Source organism: Oncorhynchus mykiss, chromosome 32 (genome assembly GCF_013265735.2).
Source record: "Oncorhynchus mykiss isolate Arlee chromosome 32, USDA_OmykA_1.1, whole genome shotgun sequence".
NCBI lineage: Eukaryota > Metazoa > Chordata > Actinopteri > Salmoniformes > Salmonidae > Oncorhynchus > Oncorhynchus mykiss.
Window position 1 is genome coordinate 148,527 of NC_050572.1, and position 26,561 is coordinate 175,087.

Below are 26,561 nucleotides of genomic sequence, written 5' to 3' on the forward strand. Positions count from 1 at the left end.
TAAGCCATCATACAAAAGGTTTTGCAATGATTCCTATGTCAAAGATGTGGGGGGAAAAAATCGTTGGTCTGATGTATGTAACGAAGAACAACCTGACTCCACACTTGAAGCATTCAAGAAACCTACTGTTAGAACGGCCAAATCCCCATGGATAGATGATGAATGGAAAAACCGTATGGTTGAGAAGGATGAGGCTAAGAGAATAGTAAATGAGTCTGACAACACAGCAGACTGGCAAACATGCAGTCAATTGAGAAATCACATAACTAAACAAAAAAAAGAAGAAACTATACTGTGGAACAAAGATAAATATAAAGAACGATAATAAAAAGCAAACTCGTCTCTTTCCTTCATTGAGGCAGATGGCTTGTTTATAACACGGGGTGCCCGAGTGGTGCAGTGGTCTAAGACACTGCATTTAGGCAGATGGCTTGTTTATAACACAGGGTGCCCTAGTGGTGCAGTGGTCTAAGACACTGCATTTAGGCAGATGGCTTGTTTATAACACGGGGTGCCCTAGTGGTGCAGTGGTCTAAGACACTTCATTGAGGCAGATGGCTTGTTTATAACACGAGGTGCCCGAGTGGTGCAGTGGTCTAAGACACTGCATTGAGGCAGATGGCTTGTTTATAACACGGGGTGCCCTAGTGGTGCAGTGGTCTAAGACACTGCATTGAGGCAGATGGCTTGTTTATAACACGGGGTGCCCTAGTGGTGCAGTGGTCTAAGACACTTCATTGAGGCAGATGGCTTGTTTATAACACGGGGTGCCCTAGTGGTGCAGTGGTCTAAGACACTGCATTGAGGCAGATGGCTTGTTTATAACACGGGGTGCCCGAGTGGTGCAGTGGTCTAAGACACTGCATTTCAATGCAAGAGAAGTCACTGTGGGTGCCCTGGTTCGAATCCAGGCTGCATCACATCCGGCTGTGATTGGGAGTCACATAGCGTGGGGCACAATTGGACCAGGATATTAGCCGTCAATGTAAATAAGAATTTGTTCTTAACTGACTTGCCTAGTTAAATTATTATTATTTTAATAACAAAATAACTAACAAAATAACAAAACAAAACAAAATATTTCCAATCACTTTAATAACTTTTTTGTTGACAAGATTAGCAAACTTGTATGACATACAAACAACAAATGCTGAGCCTTTATATTTATGCATATCGGACCAAATCATTCTAGACACGCACTGTAGTTTTGAGTTCCACAAAGTGGGTGTGGAAGAGGTGAAACCATTGTTGCTGTCTATAAATAAGGACAACCCACCTAGTACCGGCAACGTGGATGGTCAATTACTGAGGTTGGTAGAGGAATACATTATGACTCCTGTTTGCCACATCTTCAATTTAAGGCTAGAAGACGGTGTGTGCCCTCAGACATGGAGGGAGTCAAAGGTCATTCAGCTATCCAAGAATAGCAGAGCAGCCTTTAATGGTTCAAAGAGCCGACCAATCAGCCTGTTGCTGGTGCATCGCAAACTTTTGGAGATTATTATTTTTTTTACCAAATTCAAAGTTATTTTACAGAAAACAAATAAACAACAGGCTTTAAGCACGCTTATAGGGAAGGGCACTCAACATGCTTAGCACTGACACAAATGACTGATGATTGGCTGAAATAAATTGATAGTAGGATAGTGGGAGCCGGTTTTGTTAGACTTCAGTGCAGCTTTCGGTATCATTGATCATAACCTATTGCTGATTGAGAGTTACCTATCTAAGAGAACACAGAGGTTTTTTCTTTAATGGAAGCCTCTCTAATGCAAATTCAATTGAGTGTGGTGTACTGCAGGGCAGCTGGCTAGTGCCATGATTGTTTTCTGTTTTTACCAATGACCTTCCGCTGACCTTGAATAAAGCCTGTGTGTCTGTGTACCCTGATGACTTGACAGTATATACGTTGGCTATAACAGTCAAATAAATAAATGATACTGTTAACACAGAGCTCCAGTCAGTTATAGAATGGGTAACTAGCAATAGGCTTAACACAGAGCTCCAGTCAGTTTTAGAATGGGTAACTAGCAATAGGCTTAACACAGAGCTCCAGTCAGTTTTAGAATGGGTACCTAGCAATAGGCTTAACACAGAGCTCCAGTCAGTTTTAGAATGGGTAACTAGCAATAGGCTTAACACAGAGCTCCAGTCAGTTTTAGAATGGGTACCTAGCAATAGGCTTAACACAGAGCTCCAGTCAGTTTTAGAATGGGTAACTAGCAATAGGCTGGTGGTGCTAAATATATATTTTTAAACTGAAAGCATAGTTTTTTTTTAATGACAAATCACTGCTCAACCCTAAACCTCATCTAGATATATTATTGAATAATGTGGGAATTGAGCAAGCTGAGGAGACTAAACTGCTGGGTGTTACCCAAGATAGCAAGCTGAGGAGACTAAACTGCTGGGTGTTACCGTAGATAGCAAGCTGAGGAGACTAAACTGCTGGGTGTTACCCAAGATAGCAAGCTGAGGAGACTAAACTGCTGGGTGTTACCGTAGATAGCAAGCTGAGGAGACTAAACTGCTGGGTGTTACCCAAGATAGCAAGCTGAGGAGACTAAACTGCTGGGTGTTACCGTAGATAGCAAGCTGAGGAGACTAAACTGCTGGGTGTTACCGTAGATAGCAAGCTGAGGAGACTAAACTGCTGGGTGTTACCGTAGATAGCAAGCTGAGGAGACTAAACTGCTGGGTGTTACCGTAGATAGCAAGCTGAGGAGACTAAACTGCTGGGTGTTACCGTAGATAGCAAGCTGTCATGGCCAAAACATATAGACTCAATGGTTGCTAAAATGGGAAGAGGTCTGTCCATGATAAGGCGTTGCTCTGCCTTCTTGACATCTCAGTTGACCAGACAGATCCTATACAGGCCCTAGTTTTGTTGCACCTGGACTACTGCCCAGCTGTGTGGTCATGTAAAGCAAAGAAGGACATAGGTGAATTGCAGTTGGTCCAGAACAGAGCAGCACGTATTGAACTTAGATGTACACAGAGGGTGAATGTCAGTAACATGCATGTCAGTGTCTCCTGGCTCAAAGTTGAGGAGAGACTGACTGCATCACTATTGAGGTATTGATGAGGTATTGATGTGTTGAAGGTACTGAACTGTCTGTTCAAGCAGTTGGCACGCAGTTCAGACTCTCATCGGTACAACACAAGACATGCAACCAGAGGTCTCTTCACAGTCCCCAGGTCCAGAACAGAGGCTGGGAAATGCACAGTATTAAATAGAGCTTTGACTACATGTAATTCTCTGCCATCCCAGGTAACTCAAGCTAGCAATTCTACCAGTTAAAAAAATAAAAGAACACCCTACGGCACAACAGGGACTGTGAAGAGACAAGGCCATTTTGATATATTTTGTAATGTAGGTGGTTGGCCGGAACGAGCCTTGGCTTGTGTGAGCTGGAATGGCTCATAGGGCAGGAGTCATCTCCTGTTTCTGAAGTGTGAGACAGAGGCAGGAGATAATGTCGTGTTATGTAGTATTATGTAGTGCTATGTTATTATATATTATATTTGTTGTGTTTTGTTTCCTGTTTGGCAGCGGCTAATTGGGGATCCCAATAAATACTACTAATAAGGTTAGGGTAGGAGTTAAGGTTATGTTTAAAGACAATTTATGCTTGCTCTGGAATGTGAACCTGAGGCTCACTAAAAGAGGGTGTGACTGTCACGATCGTCATGGGAAGAAGTGGACCAAAGCGCAGCGTCTTCATTCTATTTATTTAATAATGAACACCGACAAAAACAAAACAAATACGAACGTGACGTTCTGCAGGGAAAAATAACAACCAATACAAAAATAAGATCCCACAAATAAAAGAGGGGAAAAAGGACTGCCTAAGTATGATTCCCAATCAGAGACAACGATAGACAGCTGTCCCTGATTGAGAATCATACCCGGCCAAAACAACGAAATAGAAAGCATAGACTTCCCACCCGAGTCACACCCTGACCTAACAAACATAGAGAAAATAGTATCTCTAAGGTCAGGGCGTGACAGTGACGCAATTGCAGCGCCTCTGTAGACTTGCAGCGCCTCTGTAGACTTGCAAAGGCCAAATTGAGCTCCGTAACGCATCGCCGTGCGCCTCCCAAATTTGTAACAATGAGGAGGGCTCCGTATAGCTCCACATTGACATAATTGGTTGACGGTAGGTGGGGGTGGGAGGTCCTGTATAGACACAAACTCACTTCCTTGACAACAGCGCCGCTCCGCAAAGCTCAAGAAGTATGAATGCCCTGACTTCTGCAGAGGCCGTATCACAGAAAATGCTGTATGGCCACTGCAGATGACGGATTGACCATACAGAGCATTTGTTTAGGGTAGGGACGTCCCAAGGATTCCGGATAGCACTAACCTTCCATCCTGCTTGGCTATTGCTGCTTTATTTGAATTATTGGACAACGGAGTCAATGTGCAGGGGCAATGGTTAGTCAAGGTAATTGAGGTAATATGTACATGTTGGTTGAGTTATTAAAGTGACTATGCATAGATAATAACAGAGAGTAGCAGTGGCGTAAAAGAGGGGGTGGGAAATGCAAACAGTCAGGATAGAGCCTTGTCTTGGATTAGATGTTCAGGAGTCTTATGGCTTTGGGGTAGAAGCTGTTTAGAAGCCTCTTGGACGTAGACTTGGCGCTCCGGTACCGCTTGCCGTGTGGTTGCAGAGAGAACAGTCCATGACTAGGGTGGCTGAAGTCTTTGACAATTTTTAGGGCCTCTGACACCACTTGGTATAGAGGTCCTGGATGGCAGGAAGCTTGGCCCTGGTGATGTACTGGGCCGTACGCACTACCCTCTGTAATGCCTTGTGGTCGGAGTCCGAGCAGTTGCCATACCAGGCAGTGACGCAACCGGTCACGATGCTCTCGATGGTGCAGCTGTAGAAACTTTTGAGGAACTGAGGACCCATGCCAAATCTTTTCTTTTCCTGTTTGATGGTTTGTCAGAGGGCATAGTGGGATTTCTTATAAGCTTCCGGGTTAGAGTCTTGCTCCTTGAAAGTGGCAGCTCTAGCCTTTAGCTCAGTGAGGATAGCCTGTAATCTATGGCTTCTGGTTGGGGTATGTACGTACGGTCACTGTGGGGACGACGTCATCGATGCGCTTATTGATGAAGCAAATGACTGATGTGGTGTACTCCTCAATGCCATCGGAAGAATCCCAGAACATATTCCAATCTGTGCTAGCAAAACAGTCCTGTAGCTTAGCATCTACTTCATCTGACCACTTTTTTATTGACCGAGTCACTGCTTTAATATTTGCTTGTAAACAGGAATGAGGAGGATAGAATTATGGTCAGATTTGCCAAATGGAGGGCGAGGGAAAGCTTTGTACAGTATGTGTCTCTGAGTGGGAGTAAAGGTGGTCTAGAGTATTTTTCCCTCTGGTTGCACATTTAACATGCTGGGTAATTTGGTAAAACTGATTTGTTTCCCTGTATTAAAGTCCCCGGCCACTAGGAGCGCCGCCTCTGGGTGAGCTTTTTCCTGTTTGCTTATGGCGGTATGCAGCTCATTGAGTGCGGTTTTAGTGCCAGCATCGGCTTGTTATGGTATGTAGACAGCTACGAAAAATACAGATGCAAACTCTCTAGGTAGATAGTGTGGTCTACAACTTATCATGAGATACTCTACCGTGCAAAACCTTGAGACTTCCTTAGATATAGTGCACCAGCTGTTTACAATATATAGTCGGCCCCCCTTGTCTTACCAGACGCTGCTGTTCTGTCCTGCCGATACAGCATATAGCCAGCCAACTGTATGTTGATAATGTCGTCGTTCAGCCACAAGATAAGATAGTAAGGTTTTTAATGTCCCATTGGTAGTTTATTCTTCCTCGAAGGTCGTCGATTTTATTTTCCAATGATTGCATGTTAGCTAATAGAATGGAAGGCAGTGGGGGTTTATTAATTATTATTTTTATTTTTTAATTATTTCACCTTTATTTAACCAGGTAGGCATTTACAATTGCGACCTGGCCAAAGATAAAGCAAAGCAGTTAGACACAGACAACAACACAGAGTTCTACACATGGAGTAAAACAAACATACAGTCAATCATACAGTAGAAAAATAAGTCTATATACAATGTGAGCAAGTGAGGTGTGATAAGGGAGGTAAAGGCAAAAAAATGCCATGGTGGCGAAGTAAATACAATATAGCAAGTAAAACACTGAAATGGTTGATTTGCAGTGCTACAGGGTGTGATTAGTGATGGCGTCCCATCCTTTCAGGCTGTTGGCCTGAAGTAGGACTAAATAGATTTAAATTGTGGAGTAGGGTATTTATTATTCCTTTGTGAGTGTAGTGTTAAATGGTAGGGTATTTTGTTGTTCTTTTTTGTTGGTTTTTGATTATAATTGTTTTTTTTAAGTATAAGGGTGTTATACTCCAGAGTACTAGGGGGCGGTAATGCAACATTTACTGGATGCCAACCGCGGTTAAATCTCTTCGAAGAAGAAAAAGGTAAGCGCCATGACACATCGCACAGCTGCTTGAAACAACGACAGCAAAGAATGAAAATATTATTTTGATTTGGTTATATTTCAGCGTTTGTAAATTCAGAGGAGATTGTCTTTAGTTTTACACCATGGAGCCGACAGCGCCCAAAAGGTATGTGTACGTTTGATTCGCTTGGAAAAGTACAAGTTATGTATGTTAGTTAGCTCGCTAAATTAGCCTCAACAGCTAACGTTATATCAAATATTTTTCAATCTGTGGCTGTAGGTAACCGGCTAGCCACGTTAGCAAGTTTGTTAACAATATTTGTAATTTCTTATAAGATAACGTTAGCTTCACCACTTTGACTTGTAACGTTAGTTATCTAGCTAGTTAACAGTAGATGTTTAACGTCATTTAACTAAATGCTAGCTGGCTACCGTTAGCTAGTTGTTTAGCTTGACAGCATCTGTTTAATATTAGCTGATTTGTGTGTTCTTGTAATGTTAACTTTTTTGCCTAAAACGATAGCTAGTTACTTCAGCATAAGTTATATAAAACTCCCCGTGGACCCAGTTCCACAATTCTTGTCGTGTTGTTGATGCCATAGAAATAGAATGAATAGAACAGACTTGGAACTCTAGCCACAGAGGGAACAATGACAGATATTTTTACCGGATGTATAAGTGTGAAGCATCCGGTTGACATTTCCACTCACTAGCAAATAATGGTGGTGAGTGGAAGCCCAATGTCCGGCCGTGGTAGGAGATGGATTTTGGACAACATACTACTAATTTTCTCATTGAGGAAAGAGTTGACCAATATAGTTTTCTGTTTCGAAAAACAGAGTGGACTAAGTTTAAAAAAACAAAAAAATGTAGTCTTTAACCTTTGCCAAACTTTCAAAAAAGTGTGTTGTTTAGTAGTGCAAGAGTGAATTTAGTTATTGCACACTCACACTTCACAGAGTAGGTGTTTATATCGAAAATAAGTTAATACCCCCTTTCTTGTTCTGCCTACTGTGATTAATTTGCTCCGATTGGTAACAACAAGCTGTGGTCTGTCTTGGGTTAGATATAAACATCTTTGCTTGAACCCTGGGAAGTTCACTGGTAAACTCAAGGATACACTCGCAATGACTGCCTGTTATTGTGATGCCATTTCCATGGTCATTTGAATTGGCCTATCAACTGATGCTGGATTTCCATGGTAATGTAGAATGTTCATTCAAATGTCAGCTGATGTAGCTCATGTGATGGAATGTATTTTTTTGTCTAATGTAAGTTGAGTTGACTCAACAAATCACAGCACAGATTGAAGGGTACACTTCCTGCTTTTACTTCCTGCCATGGGTACACTCAAAATGGCTGGCAGCCCAACCATTATCCCATCATTGACTTGAGTGGGGATTCCCGTTCTATTTATTTCTGTGGTTGATTCTCTTCCTCCACAGCAAGCTGAAGAAACTGAGTGAAGACAGTCTAACAAAACAACCAGAGGAGGTCTTTGATGTTCTGGAAAAACTTGGTGAAGGGTGAGAATATTAATTCATCATACATTTTTTTTACATGATTATAACCTGAATAACATTTCTAATGAAAAGAGATGTTTGTGTACATTGACATTATGATAATGACTAGATTTATGAAATGGCTGATGGAACCACTAATATGTTATACAGGATCCTGGTCTTTGGTACTTTCTGCATCATTTCCACTGTCTTGATTCATCTCCTCCAGGTCCTATGGCAGTGTGTTTAAAGCCATCCATAAGGAGTCAGGCCAGGTGGTGGCTATCAAACAGGTGCCTGTTGAGTCAGACCTCCAGGAGATCATCAAGGAGATATCCATCATGCAGCAGTGTGACAGGTATTCTGTATGTAAGAGAGGAAAGACTCTCTGGCCCAGACTTTCATCAGGCAGAGCTAGCATGGCTCCAGAGACTAGTGAGAGGAGAACAGTCTCCTACTTCACAATCACATAACCAGTACCACACACACTACCCCACACTCTGTTACTATAACCAGTACCCCACACTCTGTTACTATAACCAGTACCCCACACTCTGTTACTATAACCAGTACCCCACACTCTGTTACTATAACCAGTACCCCACACTCTGTTACTATAACCAGTACCCCACACTGTTACTATAACCAGTACCCCACACTCTGTTACTATAACCAGTACCCCACACTCTGTTACTATAACCAGTACTCCACACTCTGTTACTATAACCAGTACTCCACACTCTGTTACTATAACCAGTACCCCACACTCTGTTACTATAACCAGTACCCCACACTCTGTTACTATAACCAGTACCCCACACTCTGTTACTATAACCAGTACCCCACACTCTGTTACTATAACCAGTACCCCACACTCTGTTACTATAACCAGTACCCCACACACTACCCCACACTCTGTTACTATAACCAGTACTCCACACTCTGTTACTATAACCAGTACCCCACACTCTGTTACTATAACCAGTACCCCACACTCTGTTACTATAACCAGTACCCCACACTCTGTTACTATAACCAGTACCCCACACTCTGTTACTATAACCAGACTTTCATCAGGCAGAGCTAGCATGGCTCCAGAGGCTAGTGAGAGGAGAATGGTCTCCTCCTCCATATTCATATAACCAGTACCACACACACTACCCCACACTCTGTTACTATACCCAGTACCCCACACTCTTACTATAACCAGTACCCCACACTCTGTTATTATAACCAGTACCCCACACTCTGTTACTATAACCAGACGTTCATCAGGCAGAGCTAGCATGGCTCCAGAGACTAGTGAGAGGAGAACAGTCTCCTACTTCACAATCACATAACCAGTACCACACACACTACCCCACACTCTGTTACTATAACCAGTACCCCACACTCTGTTACTATAACCAGTACCCCACACTCTGTTACTATAACCAGTACCCCACACTCTGTTACTATAACCAGTACCCCACACTCTGTTACTATAACCAGTACCCCACACTGTTACTATAACCAGTACCCCACACTCTGTTACTATAACCAGTACCCCACACTCTGTTACTATAACCAGTACTCCACACTCTGTTACTATAACCAGTACTCCACACTCTGTTACTATAACCAGTACCCCACACTCTGTTACTATAACCAGTACCCCACACTCTGTTACTATAACCAGTACCCCACACTCTGTTACTATAACCAGTACCCCACACTCTGTTACTATAACCAGTACCCCACACTCTGTTACTATAACCAGTACCCCACACACTACCCCACACTCTGTTACTATAACCAGTACTCCACACTCTGTTACTATAACCAGTACCCCACACTCTGTTACTATAACCAGTACCCCACACTCTGTTACTATAACCAGTACCCCACACTCTGTTACTATAACCAGTACCCCACACTCTGTTACTATAACCAGACTTTCATCAGGCAGAGCTAGCATGGCTCCAGAGGCTAGTGAGAGGAGAATGGTCTCCTCCTCCATATTCATATAACCAGTACCACACACACTACCCCACACTCTGTTACTATACCCAGTACCCCACACTCTTACTATAACCAGTACCCACACTCTGTTACAATAACCAGTACCCCACACTCTGTTACTATAACCAGTACCCCACACTCTGTTACTATAACCAGTACCCCACACTCTGTTACTATAACCAGTACCCCACACTCTGTTACTATAACCAGTACCCCACACTCTGTTACTATAACCAGTACCCCACACTCTGTTATTATAACCAGTACCCCACACTCTGTTACTATAACCAGACGTTCATCAGGCAGAGCTAGCATGGCTCCAGAGGCTAGTGAGAGGAGAACAGTCTCCTCCTCCACAATCACGTCTATATACTACACCAGTATCACACTCTGTTTGTTCTGTCTCTCCTCTTGTCCAGCCCCTATGTGGTGAAGTACTATGGCAGCTACTTTAAGAACACAGACCTGTGGATAGTGATGGAGTACTGTGGAGCCGGCTCTGTTTCAGACATCATCAGACTACGCAATAAGACGGTCAGTATATTTACGACGTATGACAATGAAGATGACCTTTGGTGCTTCGGTAACCTTTTACATTAATTGGTCGTGATTTTAATGTGTATTCATAGACTACTGAATTATCAGAATGAATCATTTATACCATCTCCTCTTGTAAAGCTCACAGAGGATGAGATAGCCACCATCCTCAAGTCCACATTGAAAGGTCTGGAGTATCTGCATTTCATGAGGAAGATCCACAGAGACATCAAGGCAGGCAACATTCTCCTCAACACAGAGGGCCATGCCAAACTGGCTGACTTTGGAGTAGCGGGACAACTCACGGTCTGTCTACCTGTCTGTGTCTACCTGTCTGTGTCTGCCTGTCTGTGTCTGCCTGTCTGTGTCTGCCTGCCTGTCTGTGTCTACCTGTCTGTGTCTACCTGTCTGTGTCTGCCTGTCTGTGTCTGCCTGCCTGTCTGTCTGCCTGTCTGTGTCTGTCTGTGTCTGCCTGTCTGCCTGTCTGTGTCTGCCTGTCTGTGTCTGCCTGTCTGTGTCTGCCTGTCTGTGTCTGCCTGTCTGTGTCTGCCTGTCTGTGTCTGCCTGTCTGTGTCTGCCTGTCTGTGTCTGCCTGTCTGTGTCTGCCTGTCTGTGTCTGCCTGTCTGTGTCTGCCTGTCTGTGTCTGCCTGTCTGTGTCTGCCTGTCTGTGTCTGCCTGTCTGTGTCTGCCTGTCTGTGTCTGCATGTCTGTGTCTGCATGTCTGTCTTCAACTCTCTCCGTCTCGCTGAAGTAAATTCTGACTGTGTCTAACAATGTAATCTGGTGTCAGTTTTATCAGGCGTTCTTATTATCCTTGATTTTATTGTAGTGATTGTAGCAGTAAATCACAGAAGTCTATATATAGATTATCTTGACTTTATTGTAGTGATTGTAGCAGTGAATCACAGAAGTCTATATATAGATTATCTTGACTTTATTGTAGTGATTGTAGCAGTGAATCACAGAAGTTTATATATAGATTATCTTGACTTTATTGTAGTGAATGTAGCAGTGAATCACAGAAGTTTATATATAGATGAGACTAATGCTCGTATTATTCTGTCCCTGTCTAGGACACGATGGCAAAGCGGAACACAGTGATCGGGACTCCGTTCTGGATGGCTCCAGAGGTCATCCAGGAGATAGGATATAACTGTGTGGCAGACATCTGGTCCCTGGGCATCACCTCTATAGAGATGGCTGAGGGCAAACCTCCCTACGCTGATATACATCCCATGAGGGTGAGTCTAACCTCTAACCCTGGGCATCACCTCTATAGAGATGGCTGAGGGCAAACCTCCCTACCCTGATATACATCCCATGAGGGTGAGTCTAACCTCTAACCCTGGGCATCACCTCTATAGAGATGGCTGAGGGCAAACCTCCCTACGCTGATATACATCCCATGAGGGTGAGTCTAACCTCTAACCCTGGGAATCACCTTTATAGAGATGGCTGAGGGCAAACCTGTGTGGTTGGAGATGTAGTGCAGTTTGGCTGCATGTTGATGCTCTTAATTGGGAAAGGGGGATACCTAGTCAGTTGCACAACTGAATGCATTCAACCGAAATGTGTCTTCTGCATTTAACCCAACCCCTCTGAATCAGAGAGGTGGGGGGTGGCCTTCATGAATCCACGTCCTAGCTAATGACTCGTTGGCGGCTATAGCTGAAAAATAAGGAATCTGGAATACTCCAGACAACTTTGAATCTGAGAGATCCAGATGTTGATCAAATCCCCTCCCAAAAATGTGATTTGTCACATGCTTGATAAACAACAGATGTAGACTAACAGTGAAATGCTTCCGGGTCCTTTTCACACTAAGCAGAGTTAAAGATAAATATAGGGACATGAGGAATAAATACAGTGAATTACAATAACGGGTAATAACATGGCTATATACAGGAAGTACCAGGTAATAACATGGCTATATACAGGAAGTACCAGGTAATAACATGGCTATATACAGGAAGTACCAGGTAATAACATGGCTATATACAGGAAGTACCAGGTAATAACATGGCTATATACAGGAAGTACCAGGTAATAACATGGCTATATACAGGAAGTACCAGGTAATAACATGGCCATATACAGGAAGTACCAGGTAATATTATGGCTATATACAGGAAGTACCAGGTAATAACATGGCTATATACAGGAAGTACCAGGTAATAACATGGCTATATACAGGAAGTACCAGGTAATAACATGGCTATATACAGGAAGTACCAGGTAATAACATGGCTATATACAGGAAGTACCAGGTAATAACATGGCTATATACAGGAAGTACCAGGTAATAACATGGCTATATACAGGAAGTACCAGGTAATAACATGGCTATATACAGGAAGTACCAGGTAATATTATGGCTATATACAGGAAGTACCAGGTAATATTATGGCTATATACAGGAAGTACCAGGTAATAACATGGCTATATACAGGAAGTACCAGGTAATAACATGGCTATATACAGGAAGTACCAGGTAATAACATGGCTATATACAGGAAGTACCAGGTAATAACATGGCTATATACAGGAAGTACCAGGTAATAACATGGCTATATACAGGAAGTACCAGGTAATAACATGGCCATATACAGGAAGTACCAGGTAATATTATGGCTATATACAGGAAGTACCAGGTAATAACATGGCTATATACAGGAAGTACCAGGTAATAACATGGCTATATACAGGAAGTACCAGGTAATAACATGGCTATATACAGGAAGTACCAGGTAATAACATGGCTATATACAGGAAGTACCAGGTAATAACATGGCTATATACAGGAAGTACCAGGTAATAACATGGCTATATACAGGAAGTACCAGGTAATAACATGGCTATATACAGGAAGTACCAGGTAATAACATGGCTATATACAGGAAGTACCAGGTAATATTATGGCTATATACAGGAAGTACCAGGTAATATTATGGCTATATACAGGAAGTACCAGGTAATAACATGGCTATATACAGGAAGTACCAGGTAATAACATGGCTATATACAGGAAGTACCAGGTAATAACATGGCTATATACAGGAAGTACCAGGTAATAACATGGCTATATACTGGAAGTACCAGGTAATATCATGACTATATACAGGGAGGTAATAACATGGCTATATACAGGGAGGTAATAACATTACTATACACAGGGAGTACCAGGTAATAGCTATTTGATTAGCTATTTATCAGTCTTGTTTAGCAGTCTTAAGGCTTGGGGTTAGAAGCTGTTCAGGGTCCTGTTGGTTCCAGACTTGGTGCATCGGTACTGCTTGCTGTGTGGTAGCAGAGAGAACAGTCTATGGTTTGGGGTTAGAAGCTGTTCAGGGTCCTGTTGGTTCCAGACTTGGTGCATCGGTACTGCTTGCTGTGCGGTAGCAGAGAGAACAGTCTATGATTTGGGTGACTGGAGTATTTAACAATTCTTTAGGCTTTCCTCTGACACCGCCTGGTATATAGGTCCTGGATGGCAGGGAGCTCGTCCCCAGTGATGTACTGGGCTGTGTGCACTTCCCTCTGACACCGCCTGGTATATAGATCCTGGATGGCAGGGAGCTCGTCCCCAGTGATGTACTGGGCTGTGTGCACTTCCCTCTGACACCGCCTGGTATATAGGTCCTGGATGGCAGGGAGCTCGTCCCCAGTGATGTACTGGGCTGTGTGCACTTCCCTCTGACACCGCCTGGTATATAGGTCCTGGATGGCAGGGAGCTCGTCCCCAGTGATGTACTGGGCTGTACGCACTTCCCTCTGTAGCACCTTACGGTCGGGGGCCTTGCGGTTGCCGTACCAAGCGGTCTATAGACATTCATTAGGGTTTACAGAGAGGTTCCGTACCAACTGGTCTATAGACATTCATTAGGGTTTACATTGAGGCTTCTATACTACCTGCTTAACTAGGTGTTTTCTGTCTCTCCTTCCTCTGTATTACTGTCAGGCTATTTTCATGATCCCAACCAACCCTCCACCTACGTTCAGGAAGCCTGAGCTGTGGACAGACGACTTCACACACTTTGTAAAGAAATGTCTGGTGAAGAACCCAGAACAGAGAGCTACAGCCACGCAACTACTACAGGTGAGACACACACACACACAGCTACTACAGGTGAGACACACACACACAGCTACTACAGGTGAGACACACACACACAGCTACTACAGGTGAGACACACACACACAGCTACTGCAGGTGAGACACACACACACACACAGCTACTGCAGGAGAGACACACACACACACACACAGCTACTGCAGGAGAGAGACACACACACACACACACACACAGCTACTGCAGGAGAGACACACACACACACACACAGCTACTGCAGGAGAGACACACACACACAGCTACTGCAGGAGAGACACACACACACACACACAGCTACTGCAGGAGAGACACACACACACAGCTACTGCAGGAGAGACACACACACACACACACAGCTACTGCAGGTGAGACACACACACACACACACAGCTACTGCAGGAGAGACACACACACACACAGCTACTGCAGGTGAGACACACACAGACTGCGTGCTCATACAAAACGTATTGTCATCTTCAGCTCATCAGAGTAACACCTGGACATTTGTCTGTCTGTGCTGCCCCCTTCGTCTATGAACATATTAGACACACTGTTAGTCAGAGCTTGGTCAACTTACTGCCTTCCTCGCTCTCTCCTGTAGCATCCGTTCATCACGGCAGCCAAGCCAGTCACCATCCTGAGAGACCTGATCACTGAGTCCATGGAGATGAAGGCTAAGCGACAACAGGAGCAGCAGAGAGAGCTGGAGGAGGAGGACGACTCTGTACGTATAGTCTATCAATCAATCAAATGTATTAATAAAACCCTTACATCAGCTGATATCTCAAAGTGCTGTACAGAAACCCAGCCTAAAACCCCAAACAGCAAGCAATGCAGGTGTAGAAGCACGGTGGCTAGGAAAAACTCCCTAGAAAGGCCAAAACCTAGGAAGAAACCTGGAGAGGAACCAGGCTATGGAGGGGTGGCCAGTCCTCTTCTGGCTGTGCCGGGTGGAGATTATAACAGAACATGGCCAAGATGTTCAAATGTTCATAGGTGACCAGCAGGGTCAAATAATAATAATAATAATAATCACAGTGGATGTCGAGGGTGCAGCAAGTCAGCACCTCAGGAGTAAATGTCAGTTGGCTTTTCATAGCCGATCATTGAGAGTATCTCTACTGCTCCGGCTGTCTCTAGAGAGTTAAAAACAGCAGGTCTGGGACAGGTAGCACATCCGGTGAACAGGTCAGGGTTCCATAGCCGCAGGCAGAACAGTTGAAACTGGAGCAGCATCACGGCCAGGTGGCCTGGGGACAGCAAGGAGTCATCATGCCAGGTAGTCCTGAGGCGTGGTCCTAGGGCTCAGGTCCTCTGAGAGAGAAAGACAGAATTAGAGAGAGCATACTTAAATTCACACAGGACACCGGATAAGACAGGAGAAATACTCCAGATATAACAGACTCACCCTAGCCCCCAGACACACAAACTACTGCAGCATAAATACTGGAGGCTGAGACGGGAGGGGTCAGGAGACGGGAGGGGTCAGGAGACACTGTGGCCCCATCCGATGACACCCCCGGACAGGGCCAAACAGGCAGGATATAACCCCACCCACTTTGCCAAAGCACAGCCCCCACACCACTAGAGGGATATCTTCAACCACCAACTTACCATCCTGAGAAAAGGTTGAGTATAGCCCACAAAGTTCTCCGCCACGGCACAACCCAAGGGGGGGCGCCAACCCAGACAGGAAGATCACTTCAGTGACTCAACCCACTCAAGTGACGCACACCTCCTAGGGACGGCATGAAAGAGCACCAGTAAGCCAGCGACTCAGCCCCTGTAATAGAGTTGGAGGCAGAGAATCCCAGTGTAAAGAGGGGAACCGGCCAGGCAGAGACAGCAACGGCGGTTCGTTTTTCCAGAGCCTTTCCGTTCACCTTCCCACTCCTGGGCCAGACTACACTCAATCATATGACCCACTGAAGAGATCAGTCTTCAGTAAAGACTTAAAGGTTGAGACCGAGTTTGCGTCTCTTACATGGGTAGGCAGACCATTCCATAGAAATGAAGCTCTATAGGAGAAAGCCCTGCCTCCAGCTGTTCTAGGGACAACCTGTCGGAACTAGAAGCAGAAGCATTTCGCTACACTCGCATTAACATCTGCTAACTGTCTGTAAACGTCTGCTAGCTATCTGTATGTGACCAATAACATTTGATTTGATTTTGCCCAACCTAGATCGAGGTACAGGCACGGTCTCAGTGGGGATAGCTGAGCTGACTACACTGACTGTGCTAGTGGCAGACTCCACTAAGCTGGCAGGCTGGCTAACAGCCTGCTGCCTGGCCTGCAACCTATGTCATTGTGGAGCTAGAGGAGTTAGAGCCCTCTCTATGTTCGTAGATAAGATGAGAGCACCCCTCCAGCTAGGATGGAGTCCGTCACTCCTCAGCAGGTCAGGCTTGGTCCTGTTTGTGGGTGAGTCCCAGAAAGAGGGCCAATTATCTATAAGTTCTATCTTTTGGGAGGGGCAGAAAACAGTTTTCAACCAGCAATTGAGTTGTGAGACTCTGCTGTCGAGCTCATCACTCCCCCTAACTGGGAGGGGGCCAGAGACAATTACTCGATGCCGACACATCTTTCTAGCTGATTTACACGCAGAAGCTATATTGCGCTTGATGACCTCTGACTGTTTCATCCGAACATTGTTGGTGCCGACGTGGATAACAATATCTCTATACTCTCTACACTCGCCAGTTTTAGCTTTAGCCAGCACCATCTTCAGATTAGCCTTAACGTCGGTAGCCCTGCCCCCCGGTAAACAGTGTATGATCGCTGGATGATTCGTTTTAAGTCTAATACTGCGGGTAATGGAGTCGCCAATGACTAGAGTTTTCAATTTGTCAGAGCTAATGGTGGGAGGCTTCGGCATCTCAGACCCTGTAACGGGAGGCGTAGAGACCAGAGAAGGCTCGGCCTCTGACCCCGTAACGGGAGGAGTAGAGACCAGAAAAGGCTCGGCCTCTGACTCGTTGCTTAATGGGGAGAACCGGTTGAACGTTTCTGTCAGCTGGTTGAGCGACACCAGTTGAGCGTTCCTACAGCATTTCCCTCCAGAAGCCATGAGAAAGTTGTCCAGTTGTCCGGCTGCGGGGACTGTGCGAGGGGATTTATACTATCTGTACTTACTGGTGGCACAAACACTGTTTGATCCTTTCACACACTGAAATTACCCTTGCCTAACGATTGGGTCTGAATCTGGGATTGCAGCACAGCTATCCTCGCCGTAAGGCGATCGTTCTCCTGTATATTATGAGTACAGCGACTGCAATTAGAAGGCATCGTGTTACTACTAATATTCGGCTGGTGGAGGTCCTGTAGAACCACGTCCAGATAAAGCATCATGTTAATGTTACTACTGAGCTTCGGCTGGTGGAGGTCCTGTAGAACCACGTCCAGATAAAGCATCATGTTAATGTTACTACTGGTTGGCTGGTGGAGGTCCTGTAGAACCACGTCCAGATAAAGCATCATGTTAATGTTACTACTGGTTGGCTGGTGGAGGTCCTGTAGAACCACGTCCAGATAAAGCATCATGTTAATGTTACTACTGGTTGGCTGGTGGAGGTCCTGAAGAACCACGTCCAGATAAAGCTTCCGGAGTGAAATAGTTGAATGAAAAATGTTGAGCAAGGGGGAAAAAAGCTCCAAATTGAGCTCAGGTGCATCCTGCTTCCATTAATCATCCTTGATGTTTCTACAACTTGATTGGAGTCCACCTGTGGTAAATTCAATTGATTGGACATGATTTGGAAAGGCACACACCTGTCTATATAAGGTCCCACAGTTGACAGTGCCTGTCGGAGCAACAACCAAGCCATGAGGTCGAAGGAATTGTCCGTAGAGCTCCTAGACAGGATTATGTCAAGGCACAGATCTGGGGAAGGGTACCAACAACTTCCCATGAACACAGTGGCCTCCATCATTCTTAAATGGAATATGTTCTCTTCCTAGAACTCCCCCGATTGCTCAGTTTGGCCAGGAGAGCCTTGCTCAGGGAGGTGAACAATAACCTGATGGTCACTCTGACTGAGCTCTAGAGTTCCTCTGTGGAGATGGGAGAACCTTCCAGAAGGACAACCATCTCTGCAACACTCCACCAACCAGGTCTTTATGGTAGAGTGGCCAGACAGAATTCACTCTTCACTAAAAGGCACCTGAATGATTCTGACCTTGAGAAACAAGATTCTCTGGTCTGATGAAACCAAGATTGAACTCTTTGGCCTGAATGCCAAGTGTCACGTCTGGAGGAAACCAGGCACCGCTCATCACCTGACCAATACCATCCCTACAGTGAAGCATGGTGTGGCAGCATCATGCTGTGGGGATGAGCGGTGTTTCATGTTGTTTTTGCTTTGTCATTATGGGGTATTGATAAGGGAAAAAATCTATCGAATCCATTTTAGAATAAGACTGTAATGTGAAAAGTCAAGGGGTCTGAATACTTTCCGAATGCACTAAGTATTCACACCACTGAAGTCAACTTTGTAGAAACACCTTTGGCAGAGAATACAGCTGTGAATCCTTCGGGGCAAAGAGCGGTCCACACCTGGATTGATTGTTTTAAAAATTATTCAAATGCTGTTAAGTTGGTTATTGACCATTGCTAGACAACTATTTTCAAGTTTTGCCATGATGCAGCCACCACCATGCTTGAAAATATGGGAGTGGTACTCAGTGATGTTTGGGGCAAATCTGACAAAGTGAATTGCAGTATTACTTTAGTGCCTTGTTGCAAACAAGAAGCATGTTTTGGAATATTTTTATTCTGTACAGGCTTCCTTCTTTTCACTCTGTCATTTAGGTTAGTATTGTGGGGTAACTACAATGTTGTTGATCCATCCTCAGTTTTCTCCTATCACAGCCATTAAACTCTGTAACTGTTTTAAAGTCACCATTGGCCTCATGGTGAAATCCCTGAGTGGTTTCCTTCCTCTCTGACAACTGAGTCCAAAGTGTAATTAATAACTTCACCATGCTCGAAAGGGATATTCAATGTTTTTGTTTTTAATTTTTTGCCCATCTACCAATAGGTGCCCTTTGTGAGACATTGTAAAACCTCCCTGGTTGTTGTGGTTTAATCTATGTTTGAAATTCACTGCTCAACAGAGGGGCCTTACAGATAATTGTGTATGTGTTGGGTACATAGATGAGGTAGTCATTCAAAAATCATATTAAACATTATTATTGCACACAGACTGATGTGACTTGTTCAGCAAATGTTTACTCCTGAACTTATTTTGCTATAACAAAGAGGTTGAATACTTGTTGACTCAAGACCTTTCAGCTTTTCATTTTTTATTAATTAGGAACATTTTCTAAAAACACAATTCCACTTTGACATTACGGAGTATAGTGTGTAGGCCAGTGAAACAAAATCTCAATTTTATCAATTTTAAATTCTGTCTGTAACGCAACAATATGTGGAAAAAGGTTGAGGGGTGTGAATACTTTCTGAAGGCCCTGTATGAATGAAGTCAGTAACCTTACTGTCCAACTGCTAAAAAGAGCTTTATAAGATAGTTTGATTGACCTGACCATCCTCTCTCTCTGTCCAGGAAGAGGAGGTGGAAGTGGACTCCCACACCATGGTGAAGTCTGGGTCAGAGGGGGCTGGCACCATGAGAGCTACCAGCACCATGAGTGACGGAGCTCAGACCATGATCGAGCACGGCAGTACCATGTTAGAGGCAGACCTGGGAACCATGGTCATCAACAGTGATGAGGAGGAGGAGGACAACGATGAAGGCTCAATGAGGAGTGAGTAGAGCTTGTCAGGATAGTACCGTAGGCTGTCACTAACATAGTGATAATTTAATTGATTATAATGAGCTGTTCAGTACAGGACCGTAGGCTCTGACACATGATATAACATGAACAGACTTCAACAGGTAAACTTATATCTAATGTACATAAGTATTCTGACCTTTTGCTATGAGACTCAAAATTGAGCTCAGGTGCATCCTGTTTCCATTGATCATCCCTGAGATGTTTCTACAACTTGATTGGAGTCCACCTGTGGTAAATTCAATTGATTGGACATGATTTGGAAAGGCACACACCTGTCTATAAGATCCCACAGTTGACAGTCCAAGGAACTGTCTGTAGATCTCCGAGATGGAAACTTTCAACACAATTAAAAGAGCGCAGTGGTCTCAATCACTGGGAAGTGGAGACAATATAAAACTACCCGGACTCTGCCCTGGGGCCCAGCCTCCAGGACTCTGCCCTGGGGCCCAGCCTCCAGGACTCTGCCCTGGGGCCCAGCCTCCAGGACTCTGCCCTGGGGCCCAGCCTCCAGGACTCTGCCCTGAGGCCCAGGGGCCCAGCCTCCAGGACTCTGCCCTGAGGCCCAGGGGCCCAGCCTCCAGGACTCTGCCCTGAGGCCCAGGGGCCCAGCCTCCAGGACTCTGCCCTGAGGCCCAGGGGCCCAGCCTCCAGGACTCTGCCCTGGGGCCCAGCCTCCAGGACTCTGCCCTGGGGCCCAGCCTCCAGGACTCTGCCCTGGGGCCCAGCCTCCAGGACTCTGCCCTGGGGCCCAGCCTCCAGGACTCTGCCCTGGGGCCCAGCCTCCAGGACTCTGCCCTGGGGCCCAGCCTCCAGGACTCTGCCCTGGGGCCCAGCCTCCAGGACTCTGCCCTGGGGCCCAGCCTCCAGGACTCTGCCCTGGGGCCCAGCCTCCAGGACTCTGCCCTGGGGCCCAGCCTCCAGGACTCTGCCCTGGGGCCCAGCCTCCAGGACTCTGCCCTGGGGCCCAGCCTCCAGGACTCTGCCCTGGGGCCCAGCCTCCAGGACTCTGCCCTGGGGCCCAGCCTCCAGGACTCTGCCCTGGGGCCCAGCCTCCAGGACTCTGCCCTGGGGCCCAGCCTCTAGGACTCTGCCCTGGGGCCCAGCCTCCAGTACTCTGCCTGCCAGAAAGACAACTGTCGCTACAGCGCTTCACCCATCTGGTCTTTATGGGACAGTGGCCAGGCCACTCCTGGGAAAATGTCACATGACGCCAGGAGTTTGCATCAAGTCAGGTGAAAGACGACGCAAAAGATTCTGTGGTCTGTCTGATGAGATAAAAATTGAACTCTTTGGCCTGAATGCAAAGCACGATGTCTGGAGCAAACCAGGCACAGCTCATCACCTGTCTAACACCATTCTTACCGTGAAGCATGGTGGTTGAAGCATCATGCTATGGGAATGCTTTTCAGCAGCAGGGGCTGGGAGACTTGTAAGGAACGAGGGAACAAAGCATGGAGCCAAATACAGGCGGATCCTTGATGAGAATCTTGCTTCAGAATGCAAACGACCGAAGACCAGGGCGAAGATGAACATTCCAACAGGACAGTGACCCCAAGCATACAGCCAAAGCAACACTGGAATGTCTTGGCCCAGCCAAAACCCAGACTTGAATCCCATTGAAAATATGTGGAAAGACTTGAAGATGGCTTGAGGAAATGGGCAAGGAAGAATGGGAGAAAAAAAATCTGAATAAATTCACACACCCATGAACTATCTTTCTAGGGAGTTTTTCCTAGCCACCGTGCTTCTACGCCAGCATTGCTTGCTGTTTGTTCTAGGGAGTTTTTCCTAGCCACCGTGCTTCTACGCCTGCATTGCTTGCTGTTTGGGGTTTTAGGCTGGGTTTCCGTACAGCACTTTGAGATATCAGCTGATGTATTTATAAAGCCCTTTTTACATTTGATTGGTGGAGATTACAGCTTTGAGTTCAATCAAAGGTGCTTCTACAAAGTATTGACTAGGGGGTGTGAATACTTATGTACATGAAACAGGACTGTTTTTCATTTTCAATAACTTTGTGTAGGTGGGTGGGGGAAATCAATGTATTCCTTTTGGAATTCAGGCGGTAACAACATGTGTGAATACTTTATATAGTAAAGTAGATGATGTTTCTTCTCTGCCCAGGACACCCCACCTCCCAGCAGGCCCTGAGACCCTCCTTCATGGACTACTTTGACAAGCAGGACTCTAAGGTCCAACAGGAGAGCTATAACCATAACCGGCAGCAGGAACCAGGCTATCACATCAGCCAGGCTAAGAACGTCTTCCCTGACAACTGGAAGGTTCCTCAGGACGGAGACTTTGACTTTGTGAGTTACACCTTCCATGGAACAACATATAGAACCATCCATAGAACTACATATAGAACCATCCATAGAACTACATATAGAACTACATATAGAACCATCCATAGAACTACATATAGAACCATCCATGGAACTACATTATAGAACCACCTATAGAACTACATATAGAACCACATATAGAACCATCCATAGAACTACATATAGAACCACCTATAGAACTACATATAGAACCACCTATAGAACTACATATAGAACTATATATAGAACCATCCATGGAACTACATATAGAACCACCTATAGAACTACATATAGAACCACATATAGAACCATCCATAGAACTACATATAGAACCATCCATGGAACTACATATAGAACCATCCATGGAACTACATATAGAACCATCCATGGAACTACATATAGAACCATCCATGGAACTACATATAGAACCATCCATGGAACTACATATAGAACCATCCATGGAACTACATATAGAACCATCCATGGAACTACATATAGAACCATCCATGGAACTACATATAGAACCATCCATGGAACTACATATAGAACCATCCATGGAACTACATATAGAACCATCCATAGAACTACATATAGAACCATCCATAGAACTACATATAGAACCATCCATAGAACTACATATAGAACCATCCATGGAACTACATTATAGAACCATCCATGGAACTAGATATATAACTACATATAGAACCATCCATGGAACTACATATAGAACCATCCATAGAACTACATATAGAACCATCCATAGAACTACATATAGAACCATCCATGGAACTACATTATAGAACCATCCATGGAACTACATATAGAACCATCCATGGAACTACATATAGAACCATCCATGGAATTACAAATAGAACCATCCATGGAACTACATATAGAACCATCCATGGAACTATATATAGAACCATCCATAGAACTACATATAACTAGATGTAGAACTACATATAGAACCATCCATAGAACTAGATATATAACTACATATAGAACCATCCATATAACTAGATATAGAACTACATATAGAACCATCCATAGAACTACATATAGAGCCATCCATAGAACTACATATAACTAGATGTAGAACTACATATAGAACCATCCATAGAACTAGATATATAACTACATATAGAACCATCCATAGAACTAGATATAGAACTACATATAGAACCATCCATAGAACTAGATATAGAACTACATATAGAACCATCCATATAACTAGATATATAACTACATATAGAACCATCCATAGAACTAGATATATAACTACATATAGAACCATCCATAGAACTACATATAGAACCATCCATAGAACTAGATATATAACTACATATAGAACCATCCATAGAACTAGATATAGAACTACATATAGAACCATCCATAGAACTAGATATATAACTACATATAGAACCATCCATAGAACTAGATATATAACTACATATAGAACCATCCATAGAACTAGATATAGAACTACATATGTTTTTTGGACTACATATGTTCTTTGCATGGCAAAGAGGGACTCTTCATAACATTCTGGAGTATATGCAAACTGCCATCATACAAACTGAGGCAGCAGACTTTGAAAATTAATATTTGTGTCATTCTCAAAACTTTTGGCCAAGACTGTAGAACCGTCCGTGGAATTACATCTATAATCACTATAGTAATTTAATAGCATCTCTGGGATCAGTAGTCATGTAATAGTCATGTGACCGCATCTCTTTCCGTCCCTTGGTCTTTACTTCCTCTCTGACACAGTGGTTTAGGCTTTGCCGTGTTCTAAAGTTGCTTCTCTGTGTGTGTGTGTGTGTGTGTGTGTGTGTGTGTGTGTGTGTGTGTGTCGTCTGTGTCTCTGTGTGTGTGTGTGTGTGTGTGTGTGTGTGTCCCTGCGTGTTCTCTGTCTAAGCAGCTGAAGAACCTTGACTTTGAGGAGCTGCAGCTGCGTCTGACGGCTCTGGACCCCATGATGGAGAGAGAGATCGAGGAGCTGCGCCAGCGCTACACCGCCAAGAGACAACCCATCCTCGACGCAATGGACGCCAAGAAACGCAGACAGCAGAACTTCTGAAGAGCCTGACCTGAGGAACACATTCTGACCTGGGCCTGTGTTCATACAGCGTCTCACATTCCAGAGTGCTGATCTAGGCTAAGGTCCACTTTCCATGTAATCTTATTCCTTATGATCTAAAAGGCAGAACTGATGCTAGATCAGCACTCTGGCAGCAGAACTGCTGAGGACCTTAGAGAAGGCATGGTGCTTTCTGTTAAGACCTGACCAAGGGAGAGGAGAGACCTGACAGCTCTCTGGAATTGAATTCAACCTGTGCTCCTAAATGTCCATTTTCTCATCACCACCCCAGTAATCAGGATGACTCCAGTCCACACTATTTCCCCAAGCGCTCTGGACTAATGTAACAATTCTTAGCCTCCCCATCTGTTAATGATGAACCTGTAGGTAGCCTCACATCTCTGTTAATTATGAACCTGTAGGTAGCCTCACATCTCTGTTAATTATGAACCTGTAGGTAGCCTCACATCTCTGTTAATGATGAACCTGTAGGTAGCCTCACATCTCTGTTAATGATGAACCTGTAGGTAGCCTCACATCTCTGTTAATGATGAACCTGTAGGTAGCCTCACATCTCTGTTAATTATGAACCTGTAGGTAGCCTCACATCTCTGTTAATTATGAACCTGTAGGTAGCCTCACATCTCTGTTAATTATGAACCTGTAGGTAGCCTCACATCTCTCTGTTAATTATGAACCTGTAGGTAGCCTCACATCTCTCTGTTAATTATGAACCTGTAGGTAGCCTCACATCTCTGTTAATTATGAACCTGTAGGTAGCCTCTCATCTCTCTGTTAATGATGAACCTGTAGGTAGCCTCACATCTCTCTGTTAATTATGAACCTGTAGGTAGCCTCATATCCCAAAGTATACTTTTCCTAAAGACGTTTCTCCCCTTTATAAATACTAGCTGGGTTTCTCCTAGCTCTGCTACTGTTATCAGGCTCTTGGGGAAATTAACCAGCAGTTATGGAAAATAATATTAAAGTTACTTGTAGACTTTCTGCATTGTAATTTCAGATAATGTCCAGAATATATCTGCAGTAATAGTGGAATGATGGTGTTTTACACAACCAAAACAATGTCTGATTGACAACAACAGCCAGACTGGCTTCTGTTGTCAAGATGGGAAAACTGCACCCTCCCCGTCTCCCATCGGCGTCACTAAGAGGCGTGGTCATCTCCTCGAGCACAACCAACAATGGCAGATTGGGTAAAGCGCCCAATCACTCTTTCCTGGTTACTACAGTTCTACACTCTTTCCTGGTTACTATAGTTCTACACTCTTTCCTGGTTACTACAGTTCTACACTCTTTCCTGGTTACTACAGTTCTACACTATTTCCTGGTTACCACAGTTCTACACTCTTTCCTGGTTACCACAGTTCTACACTCTTTCCTGGTTACCACAGTTCTACACTCTTTCCTGGTTACCACAGTTCTACACTCTTTCCTGGTTACCACAGTTCTACACTCTTTCCTGGTTACCACAGTTCTACACTCTTTCCTGGTTACCACAGTTCTACACTCTTTCCTGGTTACCACAGTTCTACACTCTTTCCTCTATTCCTGTTTATGTGAGAACATCATTGTACCATCTAAATTGCTGTGAATATATATTTTTAATAGCAAAAAATATAGTTTTTACAGCTAGTTGGTGGATGAAATGGAAAGTAAAATAGTCTTACCACAATGCTCCAGGGAAATAGCTGTTGGAACACTCCACTATGGTAGAGGCAACCAGCCTGGGGGAC

General features: G+C 44.4%; 1 protein-coding gene across 5 annotated transcripts; it reads left to right on the top strand.

Annotated features, from left to right (window-relative positions):
• Positions 1-6,449: 6,449 nt before the first annotated feature.
• stk3 (serine/threonine kinase 3 (STE20 homolog, yeast)) lies at positions 6,450-25,901 on the top strand. Of its 5 annotated transcripts, none has more exons than XR_005041289.1 (12): positions 6,450-6,625; positions 7,905-7,985; positions 8,191-8,319; positions 10,382-10,496; positions 10,641-10,805; positions 11,574-11,741; positions 14,459-14,596; positions 15,211-15,333; positions 20,172-20,373; positions 22,528-22,712; positions 24,646-25,548; positions 25,621-25,901. XR_005041289.1 is itself a non-coding variant. In XM_036970870.1 (11 exons), exons 1-11 carry the CDS (start codon positions 6,603-6,605, stop codon positions 24,805-24,807), a joined length of 1,488 nt encoding a protein of 495 aa, XP_036826765.1. In that variant the 5' UTR covers positions 6,450-6,602; the 3' UTR covers positions 24,808-25,901. The 5 variants fall into 5 exon arrangements, 1 of the variants encoding a protein (XP_036826765.1); XR_005041288.1 differs by having other exon boundaries at positions 25,658-25,901; XR_005041286.1 differs by having other exon boundaries at positions 24,646-25,194; positions 25,230-25,901.
• Positions 25,902-26,561: the final 660 nt, after the last annotated feature.